Below are 21,944 nucleotides of genomic sequence, written 5' to 3'. Positions count from 1 at the left end.
AACAACAAGTGCTGGTGAGGATGTGGGGAAAAGGATACTCTTGTACATTGCTGGTGGGACTGCAAATTGGTGCGGCCAATTTGGAAAGCAGTATGGAGATTACTGGGAAGGCTAGAAATGGAAGCACCATTTGATCCAGCTATTGCTCTTCTCGGACTATTCCCTGAAGACCTTAAAAGAGCGTACTACAGAGATACTGCCACATCAATGTTCATAGCAGCACAATTCACAATAGCTAGACTGTGGAACCAACCCAGATGTCCTTCAATAGATGAATGGATAAAAAAAAAATGTGGCATTTATACACCATGGAGTATTACGCAGCACTAAAAAATGACAAAATCATGGAATTTGCAGGGAAATGGATGGCACTAGAGCAGATTATGCTTAGTGAAGCTAGACAATCCTAAAAAAAACAAATACCAAATGTCTTCTTTGATATAATGAGAGCAACTAAGAACAGAGCAGGGAGGAAGAGCAGGAAGGAAAGATTAACATTAAACAGAGACATGAGGTGGGAGGGAAAGGGAGAAAAAAGGGAAATTGCATGGAAATTGAGGGAGACCCTCATTGTTATACAAAATTACATATAAGAGGTTCTGAGGGGAATGGGAAAATAAACAAGGAGAGAAATGAATTACAGTATATGGGGTAGAGGGTGAAGATAGGAGGGGAGGGGGGATAGTAGAGGATAGGAAAGGTAGCAGAATACAACAGTTACTAATAGGGCATTATGTAAAAATGTGGATGTGTAACTGATGTGATTCTGCAATCTGTATTTGGGGTAAAAATGGGAGTTCATAACCCACTTGAATCTAATGTATGAAATATGATCTGTCAAGAGCTTTGTAATGTTTTGAACAACCAATAAAAAATGCAAATAGAAAAAAAGCTTTAGATTTATAGTCTAATGACTATTGGATCTGGGTCCACACAGGATCCCCCTACTTGTACACCTCTTTTATTTCCTATACTGTGTTCTTTTTCAACTTTACCAGGAATGGGAAAGTATTTACCAGTAATACTGAAGTATTTTTAATCCTTTCTTTTACTGAAGGGTAATTAACCAAAAGTACAGTTCAGTGAATTACCAAAAAATGAAGACATGTGTGCAACCTCCAGTTCAGGTCCAGAAGTAAAACATGACTAGAACTGGGAGGCCCAAGTGCTCCTCTCCCAACCACTACTTCCTCTTTTCTCCATGGGTTGTTTTTGAAATGACACTTATGTAATCATGTCCGTTGCTGTTATCAATATCACTACAGCTCAGGTTGGTGGTCTTGTGTGCACAGCTACATAGTTACATCTCCTTCCCACAATTAGTAAACTTTTAATTTTCAAATAATCTTAGTTTTATAGAAAAGTTGAAAAGATAGTGTAGGAAGTTGTCATGTGCCCTTTGCCCAGATTCATTTAGTGTTAATATTTTATATGTTCCTATAAAACAAGGTACAGTGTCAGGCTAAGAATTAACATCAAGACATTGCTGTTGATTCAACTGCACACTTTGTTCAGATTTCACCACTTTTCTACCATCATTGTTTCACTGTTCCAGGCTGCAGTTCAGGAGGTCACAGTCCATCCAGCTACCCTTCCTAAAAGCAAAATACTTATAGGAATCAAGCAATTTGGTGGCTACTGAGCAGAGATCCCTAGTTACTGGTCATCCTGTTATATCATTTAGCCGATCTATGCTGCCTGTCATGTTGTTGCAACTTGTTTCTGAAGACAAAGATTTGTATTTTTATATTTGAATTTTAAGAAAAATATTTTCTTCTTATGATTTGACTAAGCCTTCATCTCAAAACTTATAATGTAGTTTTCCTGGTTATTTTGTGAATATCAAGGTGAATAAAATTTTCCTGTGTTTTATACAGTTCTACCTGTGCCTTCCTCATTGTGTACATGCTTCCATATTATGTACACGTATACCTTACCCTCACACTAGGCCAACCAGAACAAGCAAAACAGTCAAAAGTACAATACCTACATTTTTCAAAAATTAATTTTATTTTATAAGTAGATGACATTGGAATGCATTACAATTACAATTTTTCATATATCTGTACATAAAGTATGTTCACACCAATTCATGTCTTCATACATGTACTTTGGATAATGATGTCCATCACATTGCACCATCCTTGCTAATCTCCTACCTGCTCTCTTCCCCTCCCAAACCTCTGTCCTATCTAGAATTCATCTATTACTCCCATGCTCCCCTTTCCTACCCCACTATGAGTCAGATACCTTGTATCAGAGAAAACATTCAGCATTAGTTTTTTGGGATTGGCTACCTGCAAATGCTATGATTTTATTCTCTTTTATTGCTGAATAATATTCCATTGTTTATAAATGCCACATTTTTTATCCATTTCTACTTTTAAAATATGATTTTAAAAAGAATATATACTACTGTCTTTATCTCCCTTTGGTTTTACAATTGTCTTTGTAGTCATATATATATATATATATTTTATTGTTGGTGATACTGTAGATTGAACTCAGTGACGTTCTACCAGGGAGCTTTATTTTCAAGACAGCTCTTGCCATGATCCTTCCATTTTCTTGGGTGAACTGATATCCAGTGATTACTCTCTTTGGCAGTTTCATAGTGAAAGGAGCCATACAATTTTTTTCCTCCTCTGGGTGAACTATGGCTCAAGTGGCTAAAAGCACGATTTCAATGATAATTTCCCTCATCTTCACAGTGATTTTTGTGATAAAATTTAGTGTTTAAATCACACCTTCGTCTACCTTTTCCCCAAAAGTGTTAAATATTTTCTAGAGTCAGTAGAATCAACAGTTCATAAAAGAAAAAAAATATAAATTATTTGCATGAAAAAATTCAAAACCTTAAGGAATTGTAAATTTGATGCCATTTTGGCATATTCACTGATGAAAAATATTCTTTTTATTTAGAGAAGTTTCTTTCCCCCTTTTAGATATTGGTGATGGACTATGATTTTTTTTTAAAAAAAAAACATTGATAATGTTTTATTCTATGGAAAATTTTTATCCACTAAAAAGAAATCCCTGCCTTAAAATTTTAAATATGTCCCTTTCTTTTTAAATTCTGGAAGAGGTTTTAGGGAATTCTGTCTTTTGTGAAGCAACATCTGAGGTTCTGAAATTTATTCCTATTCATGTATAATATTTTATTTAAATTCAAGCACAAATAAATAATTTTCTAAACATCTGCTATATTTGCAGGTGGGCAGATAGGAGCCATGTGATTTTTTTTTCCTTTTATGAATGGGTATAAACATTTTGGAAAATTTTTTGGCAAGTGGCATCTAAAACATGAGTTGACACGTACTGACCTAATTAGTAAATTTCCACACATTTTTATAAAGAATTCTGTAAAGAAATTCTAAGTCACTTTTTAGTATCTGCTAATATCAGTCCCTGTTATTTGCTCTTCAATTTGAATAGCCAAAAATGTGAAAGAAATATTAATGTTTGTTATTCATAGCATTATATGTAATAATGAAATCTGGAACCATTTAAGTATCCAATGCAAGGGATGACATTGATATTTTTCAGTAATTTCATATGAATCATAAGTTTAAAGCTTATCATTATTTTATATCTAGACATCATATTTATTTAATATATATTAAAGTTCTATAGCTATTAACAAAAATCAGGATGCCATGGTAGATTCATGATATAATATGAAGTGAGTTGATAATACAAACTGTACAATTAGGAAAAATAAATAAGTAAATAAATAAATTTTTTAAAAATTTTTGATTTTTTTAGTTATAGTTGAACACAATACCAAAATGTTATGTATTTATTTTTATGTGGTGCTGAGGATCTAACCCAGGGCCTTGCAGAAGCTAGATGAGCACTCTACCGCTGAGCCACAACCCCAACCCCAAAATAAATAATTTAAGAAAAAACCACTGTATCCTATTTGTCATATTCACTTTCTAGAGGTCACATTACTGAACATTATTGAAATATAATGTTTTTATCTTTTATTGAGGAATAAATTTCCCCATGTAAATTAGGGAGACACTCTCCTATTGAAAAAATAGCTGGTAACTCAAAATTTGGCTGATATTTACTGATAATGCATGAACTTAAAAATTATAGACTCCTTTTAATTAAATTAAACTTCAAATGGATAATAAAGTCAGGTTTTGAATAAAAGATCAGCAGTATTTGAGAACTATATTGTTTTGCTTATCTTTTCATTAAATTATTTATTTATTCTTATCTCTTGTACATAATCAGAATGCAATTCATTTCATATTACACATATAGAGCACGATTTTTCAAGTCACTGATTGTACACAAAGTATTTTCACTACCATTCTTGCCTTCATACATGTACTTAGAGTAATGATATTTAACTCATTCCACCATCATTCTTACCCCCATACCCAGTCCTTTTCCCTCCCTCCCCTTTGCCTTATCTAAAGTTCCTCCATTCCTCCCATGCTCCATCCCCCTCATCTCCCTTATGAGTCAGTATCCTCATATCAAAGAAAACATTTGGCCTTTGTTTTTTTGGAATTGGCTTGCTTCACTTAGCATTATATTCTCCAACTTCATCCATTTACCTGCAAATGCCATGATTTCATTCTCTTTTAATGCTGAATAATGTTCCATTGTGTATATGTACCAAAGTTTCCCTGTCTATCTATCGAAGGGCATCTAGGTTGGTGCCATAATTTAGCTATTGTGAATTGAGCTGCTATAAACATTGACATGGCTGTGTCCCTGTAGTATGCTGTTTTTAATCCCTCTGTGTATAAACCAATGAGTAGGATAGCTGGGTCAAATGGTGGGTCCATTCAAAGTTTTCCAAGGAATCTCCATACTGCTTTCCAGATTGGCTGTACCAATTTGCAGTCCCACCAGCAATGTATGAGTGCACCTTCTCCCCCACATCCTCACCAACCCTTATTGTTGTTTGTATTCTTGATAGCTCCCATTCTGACTGGAGTGAGATGAAATCTTAGAGTAGTTTGATTTGCATTTCTCTTATTGCTAGAGATGTTGGACATTTTCTCCTATGTTTGTTGATCGATTGTATATCTTCTGAGAAGTGTCTGTTCACCTCAAAGTGGATGAAGGATTTAGGAATTAAGCCAGAGACCTTGCATCTAATGGAAGAAAAAGCAGGCCCAAATCTCCAATATGTCGGATTAGTCCTCAACTTTCTAATACAACAAGAATTAAAACCAAGAATCAATAAATGGAATGGATTCAAATTAATAAGCTTCTTCTCAGCAAAATAAACAATCTGTGAGGTTACAGAATAGGAGCAAATATTTACCACAAGCACATCAAATAAAGTACTAATCTCTAGGATACATAAAACATTCAAAAACCTTATCATAAAAAAAAACAAATAACCCAACCAATAAATGGGCCAAAGAACTGAACAGACACTTCTCAGAAGAGAATTATATTCTTGAAACAGTGTAAAACCACAACTTTAGTTTTATAATGGCTTAGGAAACTTCTTTAAAATCTTGCTTACTATTAATATTTCCTGAATTAAAACTTTTATTACATATTAAAAAGTAAATCGGTTCTATTTTATTAGTAAAAAATTAAATTCAGTTGCAAATTAATTGAGGCACATGAGAAAGAAAATAAATGGAGTACTTTTTATATTAAACAAGATATTGAAAAAGTGACATTTTAAGGTTTCTTCCAATGTTTTTATTTATAGACACCATTTTATCTTATAATTGAACTTTGTTGGTTTTCTCAGTTCATTTAGAGAGCTAAAATAATATGAAAATGAAGCTACACAGCTATTCTCATAGACATTAATTATGAGAAAACAATAAGAAAAATATAATACCTAACATTTATCTTAACTCTTCATAGAAATTCTAGTATAGTAGCTGCATACATTCTATGGTTTTGAGGCCTTTTGTCTTCCATGTTTTAGCAAAGTTCAAAACAGAAATACAGTTGTACTAAAATATTATTTTTGTTCAAATTGTTCCCATAAATTTTTGTTGGTACATTACAGTCTTACATAATGGTGGGATTTATCATCATATATTCATAAATACATGCAATATAATAATGTAATTTGGCCTATATTAACCCCAGTGTTTCCCCTTTTCCTTCTCTTCTCCCTCTATGTTGTCCCATCAACAAATACATAAAATGAAAAATTAATGGGGCAAGTGTCCTTATAAAGGACTTGTTATTTATATGTCCTTAGAGACAGAGAGACAGAGTGAGGACACCACGTGAGGACAGAGGATCAGAATAATATAGCTACACCAAGGAGGGCAAGAGCTTCTGCAACCACCAGAGATTAGAAGAAGCAAGGAAGGATCCCCACATTTTCAGAGTTAGCATAGCCCTCCCACATTTTGATTTTGGACTTCTAGCTCCAAAATTCTTATAAAATAAACATATATTGCTCCAAGCTATAAAACAATGTACGAAATCCCTCCCCCTAAGACTAAACAAGAAACAAATCATGAACAATCTAAACACAGGCAACATTTCATATGCCATTAATTCTGAAAACTAATTAACAGAAGGATAAACAAGCGTAACATAAAAAATTAAGCTACTTACAAATTTATTTATTTTCAAAGAAGATATCAAAGTGCAATAAAAAATATAACTATATCAGATATAAAGAGAGTAGAACCAAGAGGTCTTCTTTGGTCCCAGATTCCAGGCCATATGCCACAAAGTGAAGCTGCCACTTTCATAGGGAACCTAAATTCTTTGCTAGTTCTATATCACACTGTATTCTTACAATGCTATCATAGAGATGAAATAAGGGCATATGGATTGGGCATAATGATTCACACTTGTAAGCCAGCTATTCAGGAGACTGAGGCAGGGTATTGCAAGTTTGAGTCAGTGTGGGAAACTTTATGAGACCTGTATCAAAAAAGGGGAGAGGGGGCTGGGAATGTTAGTCAATCAATAGAGCATTTGCCTAGCATGTCCAATCTTCAGTACCAGAAAAAAAAGAAAGAAAAGAAAAAAGAACATATATTTGAAGAGATTGCAAAAAATACAAGTGACATATATAAACCAAATAATTATTAGCCTGGAATTGATTAACTTGTCATTAACCTCAAGGAAGGCTCTGTGCACCAGTGAAAGATAAATACTGGTGAACAAGAGGGAAAGGGGCAATGTTGCCAACCATATGTGAGAAGCTCCATGTGCCAACACTGCCATGTGCATGATGGAGTTCTTTCCTCCCTCCCTGTGAGGGTGATGGGTGAACCAGCATGAACCAGTATGACAATCCTGCCTGAGGATGCATAAAATGCCCAGAACATCAGCAAACCTCAGAAGGGGCTGTTTTGTTTGCACAGCAATATATCTTCTCCCTGGATCTGGTCCTGAACTGATCTTTAAGAATGACATGTGACAAGATTCTTTACTGTAGTCAGCCTCCTGAAGCTGCTCTTAGGCCCATCTGTGCACTTTCTTGTAAAGTCCAGCTTTAACAAAGAATTTGGATAAATCACTTTATCAAGATGACTGTTTGTTCAGATTCCTTACCTGAGTGACATCACTCAGGTGATGTTTGATCACTCTGGTCAATCTTCAACAAGAATCCTGTCAGGTGGGATTAGCCAGAATCCCCCTGGCCCTTGATGTGTCCTCTTAGTGACTTTCCATCCAATGATTCCACCTTACATTCTGAGTATAATTTCCCATTCTCTGAATGTTCAGGCTGCATTCAGAGTCCAGCCCAGTCTCTCTGTCCACTGCAATATCCTGTTACACTGTCCCCATACATATCACTATGGTCCTGAGTAAAGTGTACCTTATGGGGTCTTAAAACTTATTGCTGAATATTTTTCTCTTTTTCAATAGGAACTAAACAAACAAACAGGAATGTAGTAGTATGTCTGGAGACCTTTTTGAGGATCAAAATTGATGAGTAGAAGTACCAGGTATTTATTGGGGTTAGCAGTTCTGAAGAAGTAAACAAAGACCACATAGTGAAATTCTAGTCTGTTATCCAGGTTTCATCTTCAAGGTGAGGTGACTACAGCATGCCAGCTGGAAGAACAACCTGCATTAATCATCTGTCAGAAACAGTAGTGCTGGAGACACACATGAGGATGCTGAACTACAAAGGGACAAAGGGGAATGGCTCCCATCCAAACTGTGGTTCCCATGGTTTTCAGAGTCTTAACATTAAATAAATTGTATCATAGCATACTTAAACCCCAGCTTCCCATCATAAGCCCCTTATCAAAGTTCACAGGACTTACAGGATCTGGCCCCTATCACCTTTCCATTTTCATCTGCTGGCACTGTCTGATACCTGGCTTCACTCAACTTCTGGAATGTTCTGAAGGTTTTTATGCCTTAGAACATTCATTCCTGCAGTTCTATCCTCCTCTGAATGGTTCCCATTCTTGCTTCAGGTTTAAAAGCTTTTTCCCTATAGGGGAACCCTCTTCCCCTGTCAAATTCTTTCTCTTTTTTTTTCCTTCAAAAAGTTTCACATATTTAATGCTGAACTACTCTGATCTACTACTACTGCCAGTAAAATCAGAATCCTGGTTATATATGCCAATCTGTCCAGACATTGGTGACATTTTCAGTATGACATGGTAAAATGATCATGACCTAGATTGAGCATAAACATCAGTGACATCTCAACTTAAAGATCTTATAGACTCAGGTTCAGTCTTCTCCAAAGTCTTCCTTTGAAGGGGTACCCAAGTTTATTACCATTTTTTTGTCTGAATTTACTGAGAAATAGAAAATGTTTCTTTTCCTTCGTTGGCCAGGAAACGTTGTTACAGAATCAAGTGTGTGTATTACAATTGCTGAGAAAATGTGAAGAAAGGGAAGTCAGAGAAAATATTCAGCCTTTGGTATGATATGAAATATTGTTCTCTCTATGTGTAATAAGAATTGTAATGCATTATGCTGTTGTGTTTTTTAAAAAATAAAATCAATAAAGAATTAATTAAGATGGCACAAAAATCAATGTGAATGTCAAATCTTGCCAATCATGGTGATCAGATTATTAACAATGTAGAAAAATGAAAACCAGAGATAATTTCTACTCTTTACTTTGGAAAACTCTTTTTAAGAGTGACTTGGTTGCATGTGGTGGTGCATGCCCATAATCCCAATGACTCTGGTGGCTGAGGCAGGAAAATCAAAAGTTGTAGGTCAGCCTCATCAAATTAGTGAGGCACTAAGAAACTTAGAAAGACACTGCCTCAAAATAAAAAATGAAGAAGCCTGCAGTTAATCGGGTGTTTTCTCTTCATGTCTAATAATTAACAGTTATTAAATGGTTACAATTTTGTTAGATACTATGCCAAAAAATTTGTACCTAAATACTCAGTTAAACCCTAAATCAATCTAAATGGTTATTGATATTACTCACATTTAAAAGAGAAGAATTAGAGTTCACAAGCTTGGCCAAATTTGCAGTCACACTATGAACCAAGTTTCCAGCCTCCACAGATGAACTCATTTCCAAATTTGTAACGCTATTCTCTTCAAAGAAAGTATTGATCAGATAGCTTTTCACTTACTTCTGGTAATGAACCCTCAGCTTTAACTGATGACACCTATGGCCCTTGCATAGTTCTGCTCATCCACAAGACAGCCATTCAAAGAATATAGGCTAAGAATTATAAAATGAGGACCAGGGAGGAGCAAGGGTTGCCAGCCAGAGTTATACTACAAGGCTCTTTCACCAAGACTGTGATGAGCATCACAGTTACTGAGCTTCAGAAAGATACCAGCAGGGCCAGGAATCAGCCAAACCTTAGGTAGCAGCTGGTGGAGCAGGATGCAGTGTTCTTGCCACAGGTTAGAAAAGTGGCTGGTACTAAAAACAGCTGGTGCAGTCACAATTATTGCTAATGCCATTCTTGTGCTTCTTTTCAAACTTAGAAATTTCAAGAACATTCATGGCCTCTTTGCTGTAAGAGAAGCTTTCTCCTCCCTCTTTTGAGGATAAGCCTTTTATGTAAGTATGAAGCCTGTGGTGGCTCCTTAACTCATCCTACTTTTCCCATCCACTTCATCCTGACCACCAAGTGTGGCATAGTCTTTTGTGTTACAAAGATGTCACACCCAGATCAAACTAGGATAAAGAAAACCCTCTTCACAGAGTTTTTTTTTTCCTGTCAGTATTTAAAAATAGAAATTTGTTATTATGAAGAATTATTTCAAATATTTATAAGAGATTTCACATACAGGCATTTTCTTTTTCTCTTGTTAATTCAAAACTGCAACCAAAAACATCAATCTTTAAAAAGCTCAACACATAATTTCTCACATTAAATACAATTTTGACTGTAGTAAAACAAAGGCACAGCATGTTCCCATGCATTATTAGTACACAATGGCTTACTTCAGGGGTGAGAAAACTTAGGTACAGAAAAACTGTTGACACTAGAAGGACTTGGACTTTTTCTAAGCCCAGGGACTTTCTATATCACACCACAATAGAAAGTAAGCAAACACAAATGTATTATTGTGAACGTCTAGTGCGTTCGGGTCCCTGGGTAAGGGTCACGAAATAACCGGGACACAGGGGATGCAGAGCAAAGGCAGCAATTGCAACTGCATGCTGAGGTTTATTTGCAAGTTGCTTTTATATTCTTCTTCTAACAAAGAAAGCAATTCTTCAATAACACTTTGCCCACATTGCCCAGATAACATGCCTCAGCGGATACACAGAGCTAACTTCAGATTGTTCCTGCTTATTTGATAAGTACCCTCCTAAAGTTCTTTGTAGACATTATCTACTCCCCTGAGGATGCATTTGTTTCTTTAGAATGTACTGTTCCTAGGACAAGTATGCAGGAAGCTTCTTCCTCTTGGCCAAACCATGCAGAACTTGTGACTTGCGATAAGGGGAAGAGAACATTTCCTCCTCCTAACTGAGGTTTGCCTCAGCTGACCTAAATCACAGCCACAGCTCTTGCAAAGTGTCAGGCCTGAGGGAGCTAAACTCTGCACACTCGAACCCCAACAATTCCTTTCTTTTTCTTTTGTTTTTCTAAAACAGCTTTCCACAAAGTTAATATTGAGTCTTGAGATGGTCTTATGCACATACAATATATAATTACAAACAGGATAATAACTAAGCATAACACTATTCCCACTCCTCCTGCCGTATGGGTAAGACTTTGAGCAATTCCTTTGGGATCTAATCCCTCTAACTGTTTTAAAAACAATTTAGCTATTTGTGCAGCATCATTATGTTGAAACCCTTTTCCAAAAATTTCAAATATATATTTTTGTAAAGAATCAATCATTAATTGAGCTGTTTTATTACCATCAAGATAATTTTGTATGATACTCCATTCGTGTAAGCTTTGATTATATTGTATATTAGTTATACAGAAAGAAGTCGAATTCCAGTCACATTTTAATTTAATTTCTTGTTCTAAGGTGAGTATCTTTTTTCCTAACCAATTAACTGTTTGTTTTAAAATATCTATTTGAGTTTGAAGTCTAGAATCAATTTGAGCCTGGGATAGCCATAACTCATGCAAATCTTTATGCCATTCCTCAACAAAATGTTTTGTTTGTAAAGAAGTATGTAAAGCTATCCCTGAAACTGTAGCAACTGTAGCCACTGCAATAAGATTTAGAATTACAGCAACAACAACTCCCACAAACCGTTTAGTACGTTTTAGCAATTGTCTAAAAAATTCCAGAACCAAAGTATTTACAGGATCTTGGGACCATGGTCGTTGTAAGTTCACAGGAAGCCAAATGTGAGAGTGCTGTTGTAACAGCACAATGGAATAACCAGAAGGAATAGAAACAGATGTATTAATACAGGTATACAATTTACAATTAAAGCATAAAATTCCCTCATCAAAAGTAACATTTCCAATTAAGAACAGGTATGGCATGGGTGCACATGTAGTTATATTATATTCTTTAAATATAGTAAAATTATAAGAAGCAGCAGATTGACTAGTCCCAGAGAAAGAGCCATTAGACAAAATTACAGGTTTAGTTGCAGCAGCAATTTTCCATAAATGTGTTTGTAAATGATGAGGGTACTGCACTGAAGCCAAGCATGGGTCAGCAATTCCACCATTGCTGCCACCGGAACACCAAGCTCAGGATCTTGATTCCTCGGCTGGGGTAGTGGATAGGGTGCCCCCCTTGGTGCCGTTCTGATTGTGATGGGTCTGGATCCACCGCCCTGGGAGCCACTGCCGGTGTCCATTTTCTGTTGAAACATAAGCATAGCCCTTTCCCCTAAAAAGTAAAATCTCTGGCTACCATTCAGCATCTGCCACAATTTTTATCCAAATTGGTTCATGAACTATTTCTAAGGTTTTTTGCTCAAAATGTCGTTCTGTTCTTGTCAATATTTCTCCTTGTGGAAGATTAAGGAAATTTAAAATAAATAAGGCTTGATGTAACAATGCTTTAGGTTGATTTTGTAAATGTCTAAACAAGTGCATATTTAAATCTGTCATTTTCCTCCTTTTTAATTTTTTAATTTGTGTTTTAAGCGTAGCATGTACACGTTCTACTAAAGCTTGTCCTTGTGGATTATATTCTATTCCGGTTAGATGAACAATATCATACAATTCACAGAAGTCTTTAAAATTTTTACTAGTATATGCTGGGCCATTATCAGTCTTAATCATAGCGGGAATTCCCATAATAGCAAATGTTTCCACTAAGTGTTGAATAACATAGCGGGTGGTTTCTCCAATTTGAGCGGTAGCCCACAAAAATTTAGAATATGTATCAATAGTAACATGAATACAAGAATAACGTCCAAACAAGGGGACATGTGTAACATCCAATTGTCATAATATTCTCCAGTAGGTCTAATTTTGTCCCAAGCTTCTAAAGCTATTTCCTTTAATTGCTCATGAATCTCAGGAGGAATATTAATTTGATGTTGAATGTCATCATACATACCAGTGCCAGATAACATAGGATACCCTATAGTTCGAATAACAGGGTTTTGACTATTACCATTTTCTCTAGCCTTAGTGGCACATCTTTCTAAAAACCACATGTGCCATTGAAGATATTCTGGCTCCCGTAAAAGAGCACAGCCCACAATCTTCCAATCCTCAAGAGCAAAATTATTGTAATGAGTAGCAAAAGCATTAAGCAATTCTTTTACATAATGGGATTGAGGTCTGTACATTGTCACTGCCTTTTTTAATCTGCCAATATGATCAATATCAATCCCCTCATACCGAGGTGGATGTACCATTCCATTAGCTGGATCAGGCCTGATTATAGAAAAAGCAAAGAAGGGAGTGTCGTCCTCATTGTCAGAAGGTTCTGAGTCCATTTCCTGGACAGCCTTTAAAGAAGCTGCCAAAAAAGGGTTAATGGGTGGAGGGGCAGAGGGCCTGGTTCCCGATAAAGGCCTAGGGTCCATTTTAGCTTCTAATTTATTAAGACATCCCAGAACCTCCTCCATAACAAGCTTGAATTGCTCCGAAACGGAGCGATCATCAATCATCGTTTTTACTTTCGTTTTCTTTTCCTTATCATTACCAATTAAATCAGCAGAATTTTGTGAAGATTTATGAGTCAATTGTTGCGTATCTTTTACTACCTCTTCTTTTTCACTAATATCCAGAGGGAGATCTAGGATAGAGGGAGCTAGCTCCTTTTGTAAATTGCCAATCAACCTTTCTTCCTCCATAGCTTTAAACATTGTATATAAAATAGACCAGATAGACCAAAACCGAATCGGAATTTTTTCACCTTGTCTCATAGCCTTTTCAACATTGTGACGGACCCATTTCCAATTATCTACATTCATAGATCCTTTCTCCGGGAACCAGGGATTCCATTCCCTGACCACCTTAAGACACATCTCTATATCAGAATGAGAAATGTTAATACCATAGACGGCAAGTGAATGCCTAAGAATACGTAAAAAAGGAGAAGATGAAGATTGTCCCATCACCCTGTAATATAAAGAAAAAGAACTTACCCTTCCTGACAATCCAGCAGGGTCCCTATTCCGGCGCCAATTGTGAACGTCTAGTGTGTTCGGGTCCCTGGGTAAGGGTCACGAAATAACCGGGACACAGGGGATGCAGAGCAAAGGCAGCAATTGCAACTGCATGCTGAGGTTTATTTGAAAGTTCCTTTTATATTCTTCTTCTAACAAAGCAAGCAATTCTTCAATAACACTTTGCCCACATTGCCCAGATAACATGCCTCAGCGGATACACAGAGCTAACTTCAGATCGTTCCTGCTTATTTGATAAGTACCCTCCTAAAGTTCTTTGTAGACATTATCTACTCCCCTGAGGATGCATTTGTTTCTTTAGAATGTACTGTTCCTAGGACAAGTATGCAGGAAGCTTCTTCCTCTTGGCCAAACCATGCAGAACTTGTGACTTGTGATAAAGGGAAGAGAATGTTTCCTCCTCCTAACTGAGGTTTGCCTAAGCTGACCTAAATCACAGCCACAGCTCTTGCAAAGTGTCAGGCCTGAGGGAGCTAAACTCTGCACACTCGAACCCCAACATATTATGATATTGAATACAACTTACATCACATTGCCGGAACAGCCTTTGCTTACTGTTGTATTGTGTCCTGAACAGAAGTTTTGTTCCAAAAATTCATTATGCTGCAAAGCCTATAATACAATGGGGAAGCAGGACAAGGTAAATTGTTTCAAATTTCAAAGGCCAAGGTGAAAGAATTTCAAGTTCAAGATCAGCCTGGCCAACTCAATCTAGTCAGACTTTGTCTCAAAATAAATAAAAAGAGTTAGAGATATATCAAAGTGTTAGAACACATGCCGAGCATGCACAAGGGCCTGGGTACCTAGTACCAAAAAGAGAAAAAAATAAAAGGTGACAAAGAAGTATCTCAGTTATATTCTCAAAATTAATCTTTATTATTATTATTATTTTATTATTGATCTATGGTAATATTTCTTGTTTGTTTCAATCAAAACCAGTTGTAATTCTTGGAAATAGCAATTTGATTGTACTGTGTCAAGACACAGCTTTCTTTGGAGCCAATTAACTTGCTAAAGCCAGTATGGCTCTGAGTATTACATGGTCTTTGTTTCTCTTCTAATTTCCCTTTTAACATAAGTTATGTGTTCCAGTCTCCCATTCCTCATTTATTCCCTTATTGAACTGAATATGTTTTTCATTAATTAGTCAATTCTTCCCCTTTATTGAGATTTCTTCCCACCATTCATCTCTCTGAAACAATTAGGTGACTGAGGAAAACCCCAAAGAAATCTCTGACCTTGTGATTACCAAGGCTAAATAAATACTCATGCATTTCTTCTGAAAGACAGTTCCTGGATAAGAGACATTCAAAGCTCATGGCTGGGAAATGAGAGGATGAGGCTTGAGTTTGTTTGTTCCCAGCTTAGGAACCCCTCACAATGACAGATGAAGACAACTTACCATATAGCCATAATGAGGAATACTGAAGTACTGAAGCCAGGAGAGCTGAGGTGCCATGGTTTCAAAATTCAATGACATACCCAAAAAAACCTATGAAAAGCAAAACCAAGTATAAGAACTGGTGCAGTGTTTTTATGAGGAACTCTGAACAAGGTCCTCTATAAGAACTCCATCACCATCTAAACATTTCTGCTAGGATCTACTCTTTCTTGAAATTCTTTCACTTACTCTAAACGTTAATCTTTGTCTTTTGAATATCTATACCTTTGTATAGCTAAGGCAGTTTATGGTTTTAAAGGAAGGATAATATACCTATAAACTATATTATATGTTTCACTTATTTGGAAGATTTGGGAAAATATAGTTATAATCTGTATAATATGTTTTATTTATTTGGAGAATTCTTAATGATCAGGAATATATCATTAGCTTTCCCCTGTGACTGCACACAATGGAAGATTAAGAAATACAGCTGTCTCTCAGTATCTAAGGAACTGGTTCTAAGACCCACCCATCACAACCACAGTTACCAAAACTTGCAGATGCTTAAATCCCTTATTTTATAAATGGCATAGTTTTGTACGTAACCCATGTACATTTTTATGCTGTAAATATACACATCTTGTATATTTTAAATCATTTCCATGTCAGGATACTTAGGAACAGATGCCAAAAAAATCCTGATCATCATACATCCCCCTCTACTTCCATACAATATGATTTGTTATTTAGAAGGATCTGCACTATATATCCATAACTTTTGGTGTAATTTTGAGGCTCAAAATGCAGGCTTACTATGACCCAAAGCCTAAAATTGATAAAGAGGAAAATGTGATAAAGTATAGCTGAAAAAATGGTCAATACCCTCACCTAAAGCTGACAGAAAGCAGTATCACAATGATGATGATAGGAGAAGACGCTCGAGATGAAAAAGAGACACCTATGCGGTCCACATAACACTTGACTTAACTGGTGTGACATGCCCTGGGATATGCAAAACAATGACAGTGTTGTGCTGTGCAAGCATATATTTACTCTTGACCACTCCATGCTCTCAGTATATAACACAGCATCTCTAAGTAAAACGTGGTTTCATGGTTTCTAAATTTGCACAGAGAAATCTTTACATGTGAATCAGTCAGAGCACAAAATAAACAAAACACCTTAATTTATTGATGAACACTTCATTTACTGAATGACAGTATAGGAAACATAAATAAGACATCACTTTCTCAATGATATACTTTGATAGTTGCCAAATTTAGAAGCAGAAGAATTTAACTTTGGCAAGCACTTATGCTAATTCTGCTTCAGATTGAAAGGCATCTGCTCCTACTGTAGCAGAAAGGACATATTAATGGCCAGGCACTCCTGTTTAGTTCACATCATAGTAGTAAGTAGTACCATTCATCTGTTGATTCATCATTGTGAGTACAATCTTTAGAGGCATGTAACATTAGAACTAAGTAACCACTGGAAACAAAATAAGAGCAGAGAAATATTGACATAAGGGATCATCAGGAAGCCAGAAATAATTAAGCTTTATCAGTGGTTCCTACTTTGGTGTGTTGTCAAAAATAGGTATTTCTGGTGTTTTTATGTGAGATATATATGTATGGAAATATTCATGCAATGAAACTAGGGGGAAACCTGAGCATAATACATATGTTTGGGAATTTTCCATTATTTTAAAACTCAAGTTAGACTCCCCATGCTGCACACTCATGAAGTTTCACTCTGACGTTGGAGAGTGGTGAATCCAACCAAACCATCTCTGCTATGGGTAAACAGCTGGCAATTCTCTAATACCAGCATCAAAGGCAGGCAGGTAACCAGTCTTTTTTTATGAGGAAATGTGCCAATGATAGTTCCTCTGGATTATGAAGTTCTATTTAATGAAGGTCAATGTGCATGAAGAAACAAGGAGAGAAATTCCCTCTCAAAGAAACACAGGTTCTTACTCACCAGCATAAACACAAAATATGAAGTCACCAGAAGTGTTTTTCCAGATGCTGCATTCTCATGTATTCCTATAGCCAAGATCATGGAAGTGGCGGAATAAGTCACCATCAAAGCAGTAATCATTGTGATGAGGAAAGCTGTTATCCCCCGTTTCAGCCTTCAAAAAGAAAAGAAGGGGTCAGTGCAACTGTCTAGGTCACCTTGTATTTCAGAATGTTCAACATGCAAAGAACACTATAATTTTCCAGTCAACTAATATCAAAATGAAAAAAGACAAACATGATCCAACTATCATGGTTCACCGTTTCATTTTTCCCTCTTTGTAACTGCACAAAGCTATCACAGTTTTCTTTCATACATTTAATGATGAAGAACCTTTCCATGTAATACCTACTATGCTTTACATGTAATGAACAATATCAAAGTTGCTGAGATGGAGAGATATAGGCAACACAAATGGCTAAGAAGACTCAAGAACATATTCATGTACCCAGACACACCACATTGTTCATGTTTGCTGCAACTGCATTAGTGAAGAAACTGGGGTTCGGATTCCACAAGTCGATTTGGTGTCTTGGGAAATGGAGAGTTTCTCCATAATGGAAGACTTCCCTAGACAAAGGATCATATGGCTCTGTGATACAGAATGGTTAGGTTAAATAACTACTTTATAAATGATAATAAACTCATGCTCTGCGTCATATGTTGTGAAGATTTTGAAACAGCTTCAGGAACACCAAAGAGGAGTCTAGGGGGTCTAGATTTCATGAAAAATTCTTTATGACACAACTCTTATTTGTAAAATGAAAGATTTTAAGCTCTATCAGTGGTTCTCACTCTCATGTGTTGTCAAAAAAATAGGTATTTCTGGTGTGTTTATGTGTGTGTGTGTGTGTGTGTGTGTGTGTGTGTGTGTGTGCATGTGAGACAGATGGAAATATTCATGCAATGAAAGTGGCAGGAAACCTGAGCATAATGCACAAACACATCCATATCCACCAAAAAATAGTTTTATTAAATAGTTTTTTTTTAATCAATCTACTTTAAAAGTCACCATCTTTCTTTCACCATAGAAGGAGATGGAGAGAATGTATGTGTATGTTGACTATTTATCCCTCTCAATAAATATCTATAGATATTAGAGATATTACTTACATATCTATATTTTATCTCTATACAGAGAAATATGTAGAGAGATAGGAGAAATGTAGATAAATAGGCAATAAATATCCCAGCTCCTCCAGAATAGTCTTAAGTATTTTTATAAATTTCCTCAATATTTGTGTATGACACACATCATTTCGTCATAAAATGTAGTTTTAAAACCAGTTTTAAAGTTTGGTTGAACTGGTCACAAGGGCACAAGGTTGGCTTGGTAAACACAGCTACTTGAAAGACTTGAGGCAACAGACTCATGGCTAGCCTGGACAATTTATCAAGATTAAAATGTCTCATGTTAAAATAAAAATAAAATTAAGTGGTATATCCCTTGCCTAACTGGGTTTAAAATCTAGTTACTGCCCTCCCCAAAGTTTGTTTAGAAAAAGACTAAACAATGCTCACATTTAGCATTAGAGATAATGCTATATTAGAGATAATACAATGCTTTAATAGCTTTTGGCTTAGTTTGTAGTTTGTCTTGTTACTTACCTAACATCAAGTATACCACAAGAGTAAATATAAAACTTGGAAAAAAAACCTCTCGAATAGTAAATCAAATACCAGTTTTCCAAGGAAGTAAGATAACACTCGGTAGTATCAACTGATGTATTCAAGTCTTAAAAACAAAAACACCACACATCCCAGATTAGTCCAAGAGGCACAGCCCAGAGGAGGTGCTGCTGTGGAGACTCCTGCTGCTACCAGGTCTGACACTGTAGCTGCCCAAAGACTCCAGGCTGACCCCCTACACCCTTCTCCACCTCAGGTGCAGCCTCCCTGGGGTATCAGCCCCCAAGGCTCTTGCTGTGACCCTCTCTCATGACCGCACCCCTCCTGCTGCTGCACACTCTGGCCCACATCACCCCTCCAGGGACAGAGTCTGCATCTCCTCACTCTCCTCAGAGACTCTGCTTATCCTCTGTGACTGGCTCTGCCTGAGGAGCAGTCCTTGAGGGGCTAATCCAAGTGTAACAGAGCCTTTTCTTCTCTCCATAGTTCTGAGTATGAAAAAGGTCATATTGATTTTCTCCAAGGCCCCAATGTAGCTGCACATCCCTAAACTCCTTTTACTTCTGCTACTCTCATGTTACAAAAGAAAAAAGAAGTCTTCTTCCTTCAATGATCACATCTCCATAGTGCAGCCCTGTTGGCTACCAGATCCACATCTTTCCTCTACCTCTTGTCTCTCTCTCATAAGCTCTTCCACCCGTGTCTTTATTCCTTCACTCTCTGATGATGCCTGTTCTTGGCATGTAAGTATGGAAAAATCTTTTCCATCTTTGAAATCAGAAGAGACAAAACCAGTCTGCTCTTTAATGTAAGGCTCTCCTCTGCCATTTCTACTCCTCCATCCAGTAAGAGAAGTTAAATTCTTTGTCAGTTTTACTTCCCACCTCTAATTTGCAGATGATCCCACCCTTTAATCTCTATTGAGCTTATTAAACTTTTTCCGCAAGTGCCATCATGACCTACTATTTGCTAAAAACAAAAGATAATTTCAGCTTCTTTATTTCTTATTCTCTATGTAACACTGGGATTCACTGACCACATTTAACCATGAAACTCTCTTTTCCCTCAGGACCCCACTTCCTCTTGATTTTCTACTCCATCCCTGAATGCTTCTTTTCAATTAATATTAGCAATCCCTATACAGATTTCAAAAGCTAGGTTGCACATTATATGTGTATACAATTTACATTTGTCAATTAAATGAACTAAAAAATAAAAGAAAACAATACTAGTAATCTCCCAGATTACATCCTTGGCTCACTTCTGAATGTTACCAGTTTGACCAGCTGGCTCTGAGGCTACTTCCCAGAGTGGAAACCTACTCACATAAAAAGATTCCTCTCCCTCAGGAAAATATCCCTGGCTGAGATACTCATGATACATTGGAACACAGTCAGCACATAGAGTGACCAGGCTCTGCAGAAGAGGAAAAAAAACACTACAGTTAATTCAATACAATTAGGAAAGTTTCCTACTCACAGAACTTTTTATATCTGTAATGATATAATATTAAGCAGTTTTTTAAAAAAAATACAGGTTAAAATAGGGAAGTGTGACCTCGTGAGGTCTCTCTCCAGTTCTATGTCTCCACAGTGGTGTCTCTCTGCCTGTGTACTATATTACAGTTTTTGAGGTGTGTGACATTTTGCTGAGCACTTATGTTCAGACACAGCCATTAAAACGTCTCATCAAGAAACGAGATTTTGAAGGGTACTTATAAAGGTAATTCCATAGGTAACAATCACTGCACTAACCTAAGTGCTACTCATGTAACAACAAAATTCTAATTCTACCCACTGATTCTACACATCCTTGAAGAAAAAGAGGACAGTAAAACACCAGGCCCTCAATGCCCCTTTTTGTTCCAAAAATCTAGCCAAGTTAGGGGAACAATAAGAATATTCCTGGGACAAAAATTCCAGATATATATTATCTTGAGATGCCCTGTCTCTCTCTTCCATATGCCGGGAACAAGGGCAAGTTAGTGTTACCTGTTGAAAGTTACTTTCTTACACTTGTTCCTGGACAGTTATTTCTTAGGATGCTGGTCTTGCAAGTGACAGATGGTAGATAGACATGGGTGTGGGGGATAAGCAGCTAAGAGGTTAGTTCCCTATGTTGAGCCTATGTGCTGACTCCTCACATGTTTTCTTTAAGAAGAAATTTACCCAAAGCCAGTCAGAGTTATTTCCAGGGCTAAGGAATGGGTATGCAAATTCACCTCCATAGATAAAAGAAACACAAATTATCCTGATCCAGGTCTGGTTGGAAGGAAATGAGACCTCTACACAGACCAGAGATTCCCAGATACAGGAAAGGAGAATTATTAAGACAAGATTCCACCAACCAAAAGTTCTTTAAAACAAGTTCCAAAGAAAACCTGTCAGTCAGGCCAGGATGACTTCCGTTGTTAGCATATCATTCTAATATCATCATCATAGCCTCCCTTTCCCCTCAAGTTTCACTTAAATGCCTGTAGATAAAAGCATGCCCTGTAGAAGTTTAGGAATCTATTGCAGTCTCTAAATCAGAGCTGAGGGGTGATACGTGGGTGGGACTTTGTAATAACTTCTCCACTTACCCCCAAGAAACTGTGCTCAATAAATAAACAAGTAAAATAAAATGGTCAAGAAAACTCATCATCTTTAAGAAGACTTATTATCTTCCTTGGGGGTGCTTTCTTTCTTAGTAAAATGTGTTAAACTTTTACTATGGTTTGTATCTTGCTTGAAATCTCCTCTGGTGAGAACACGGAAGCTGAGTCCACAAAATAACCCCCAAGTAACAACTGTAAAGGAAAGGAGAAAAGTAAGTTAATGCTGCTAATGTCATTGCTTCACCTATGGAACCTGCCTCCCTGCAGTAACTGATGCACACCAGAGCACAATGGAGAGTGAGCTGCTCATAAAGGGAGCCAGCACTGAA

At 36.6% G+C, this 21,944-nt stretch overlaps 1 protein-coding gene across 1 annotated transcript in view; it reads right to left on the bottom strand.

Moving 5' to 3' along the window:
* The window catches only part of LOC143385793 (broad substrate specificity ATP-binding cassette transporter ABCG2-like), a 166,046-nt gene that overhangs the window by 139,169 nt on the left and 4,933 nt on the right, over positions 1–21,944 (bottom strand). The window contains exons 2-3 of the mRNA XM_076841328.1: positions 17,352–17,505; positions 15,387–15,476 (exon numbers count right to left, since the gene is read on the bottom strand). Of these exons, the coding sequence (XP_076697443.1) occupies positions 15,387–15,476; positions 17,352–17,505 (244 nt within the window). The remainder of the gene's footprint in view (positions 1–15,386; positions 15,477–17,351; positions 17,506–21,944) is intronic.

The sequence above is a fragment of the Callospermophilus lateralis genome (assembly GCF_048772815.1).
Source record: "Callospermophilus lateralis isolate mCalLat2 chromosome 8 unlocalized genomic scaffold, mCalLat2.hap1 SUPER_8_unloc_1, whole genome shotgun sequence".
NCBI classification, from domain to species: domain Eukaryota; kingdom Metazoa; phylum Chordata; class Mammalia; order Rodentia; family Sciuridae; genus Callospermophilus; species Callospermophilus lateralis.
Note: the sequence above shows the minus strand (reverse complement) of the source record. Positions and strands in the feature narration are given on the sequence as shown.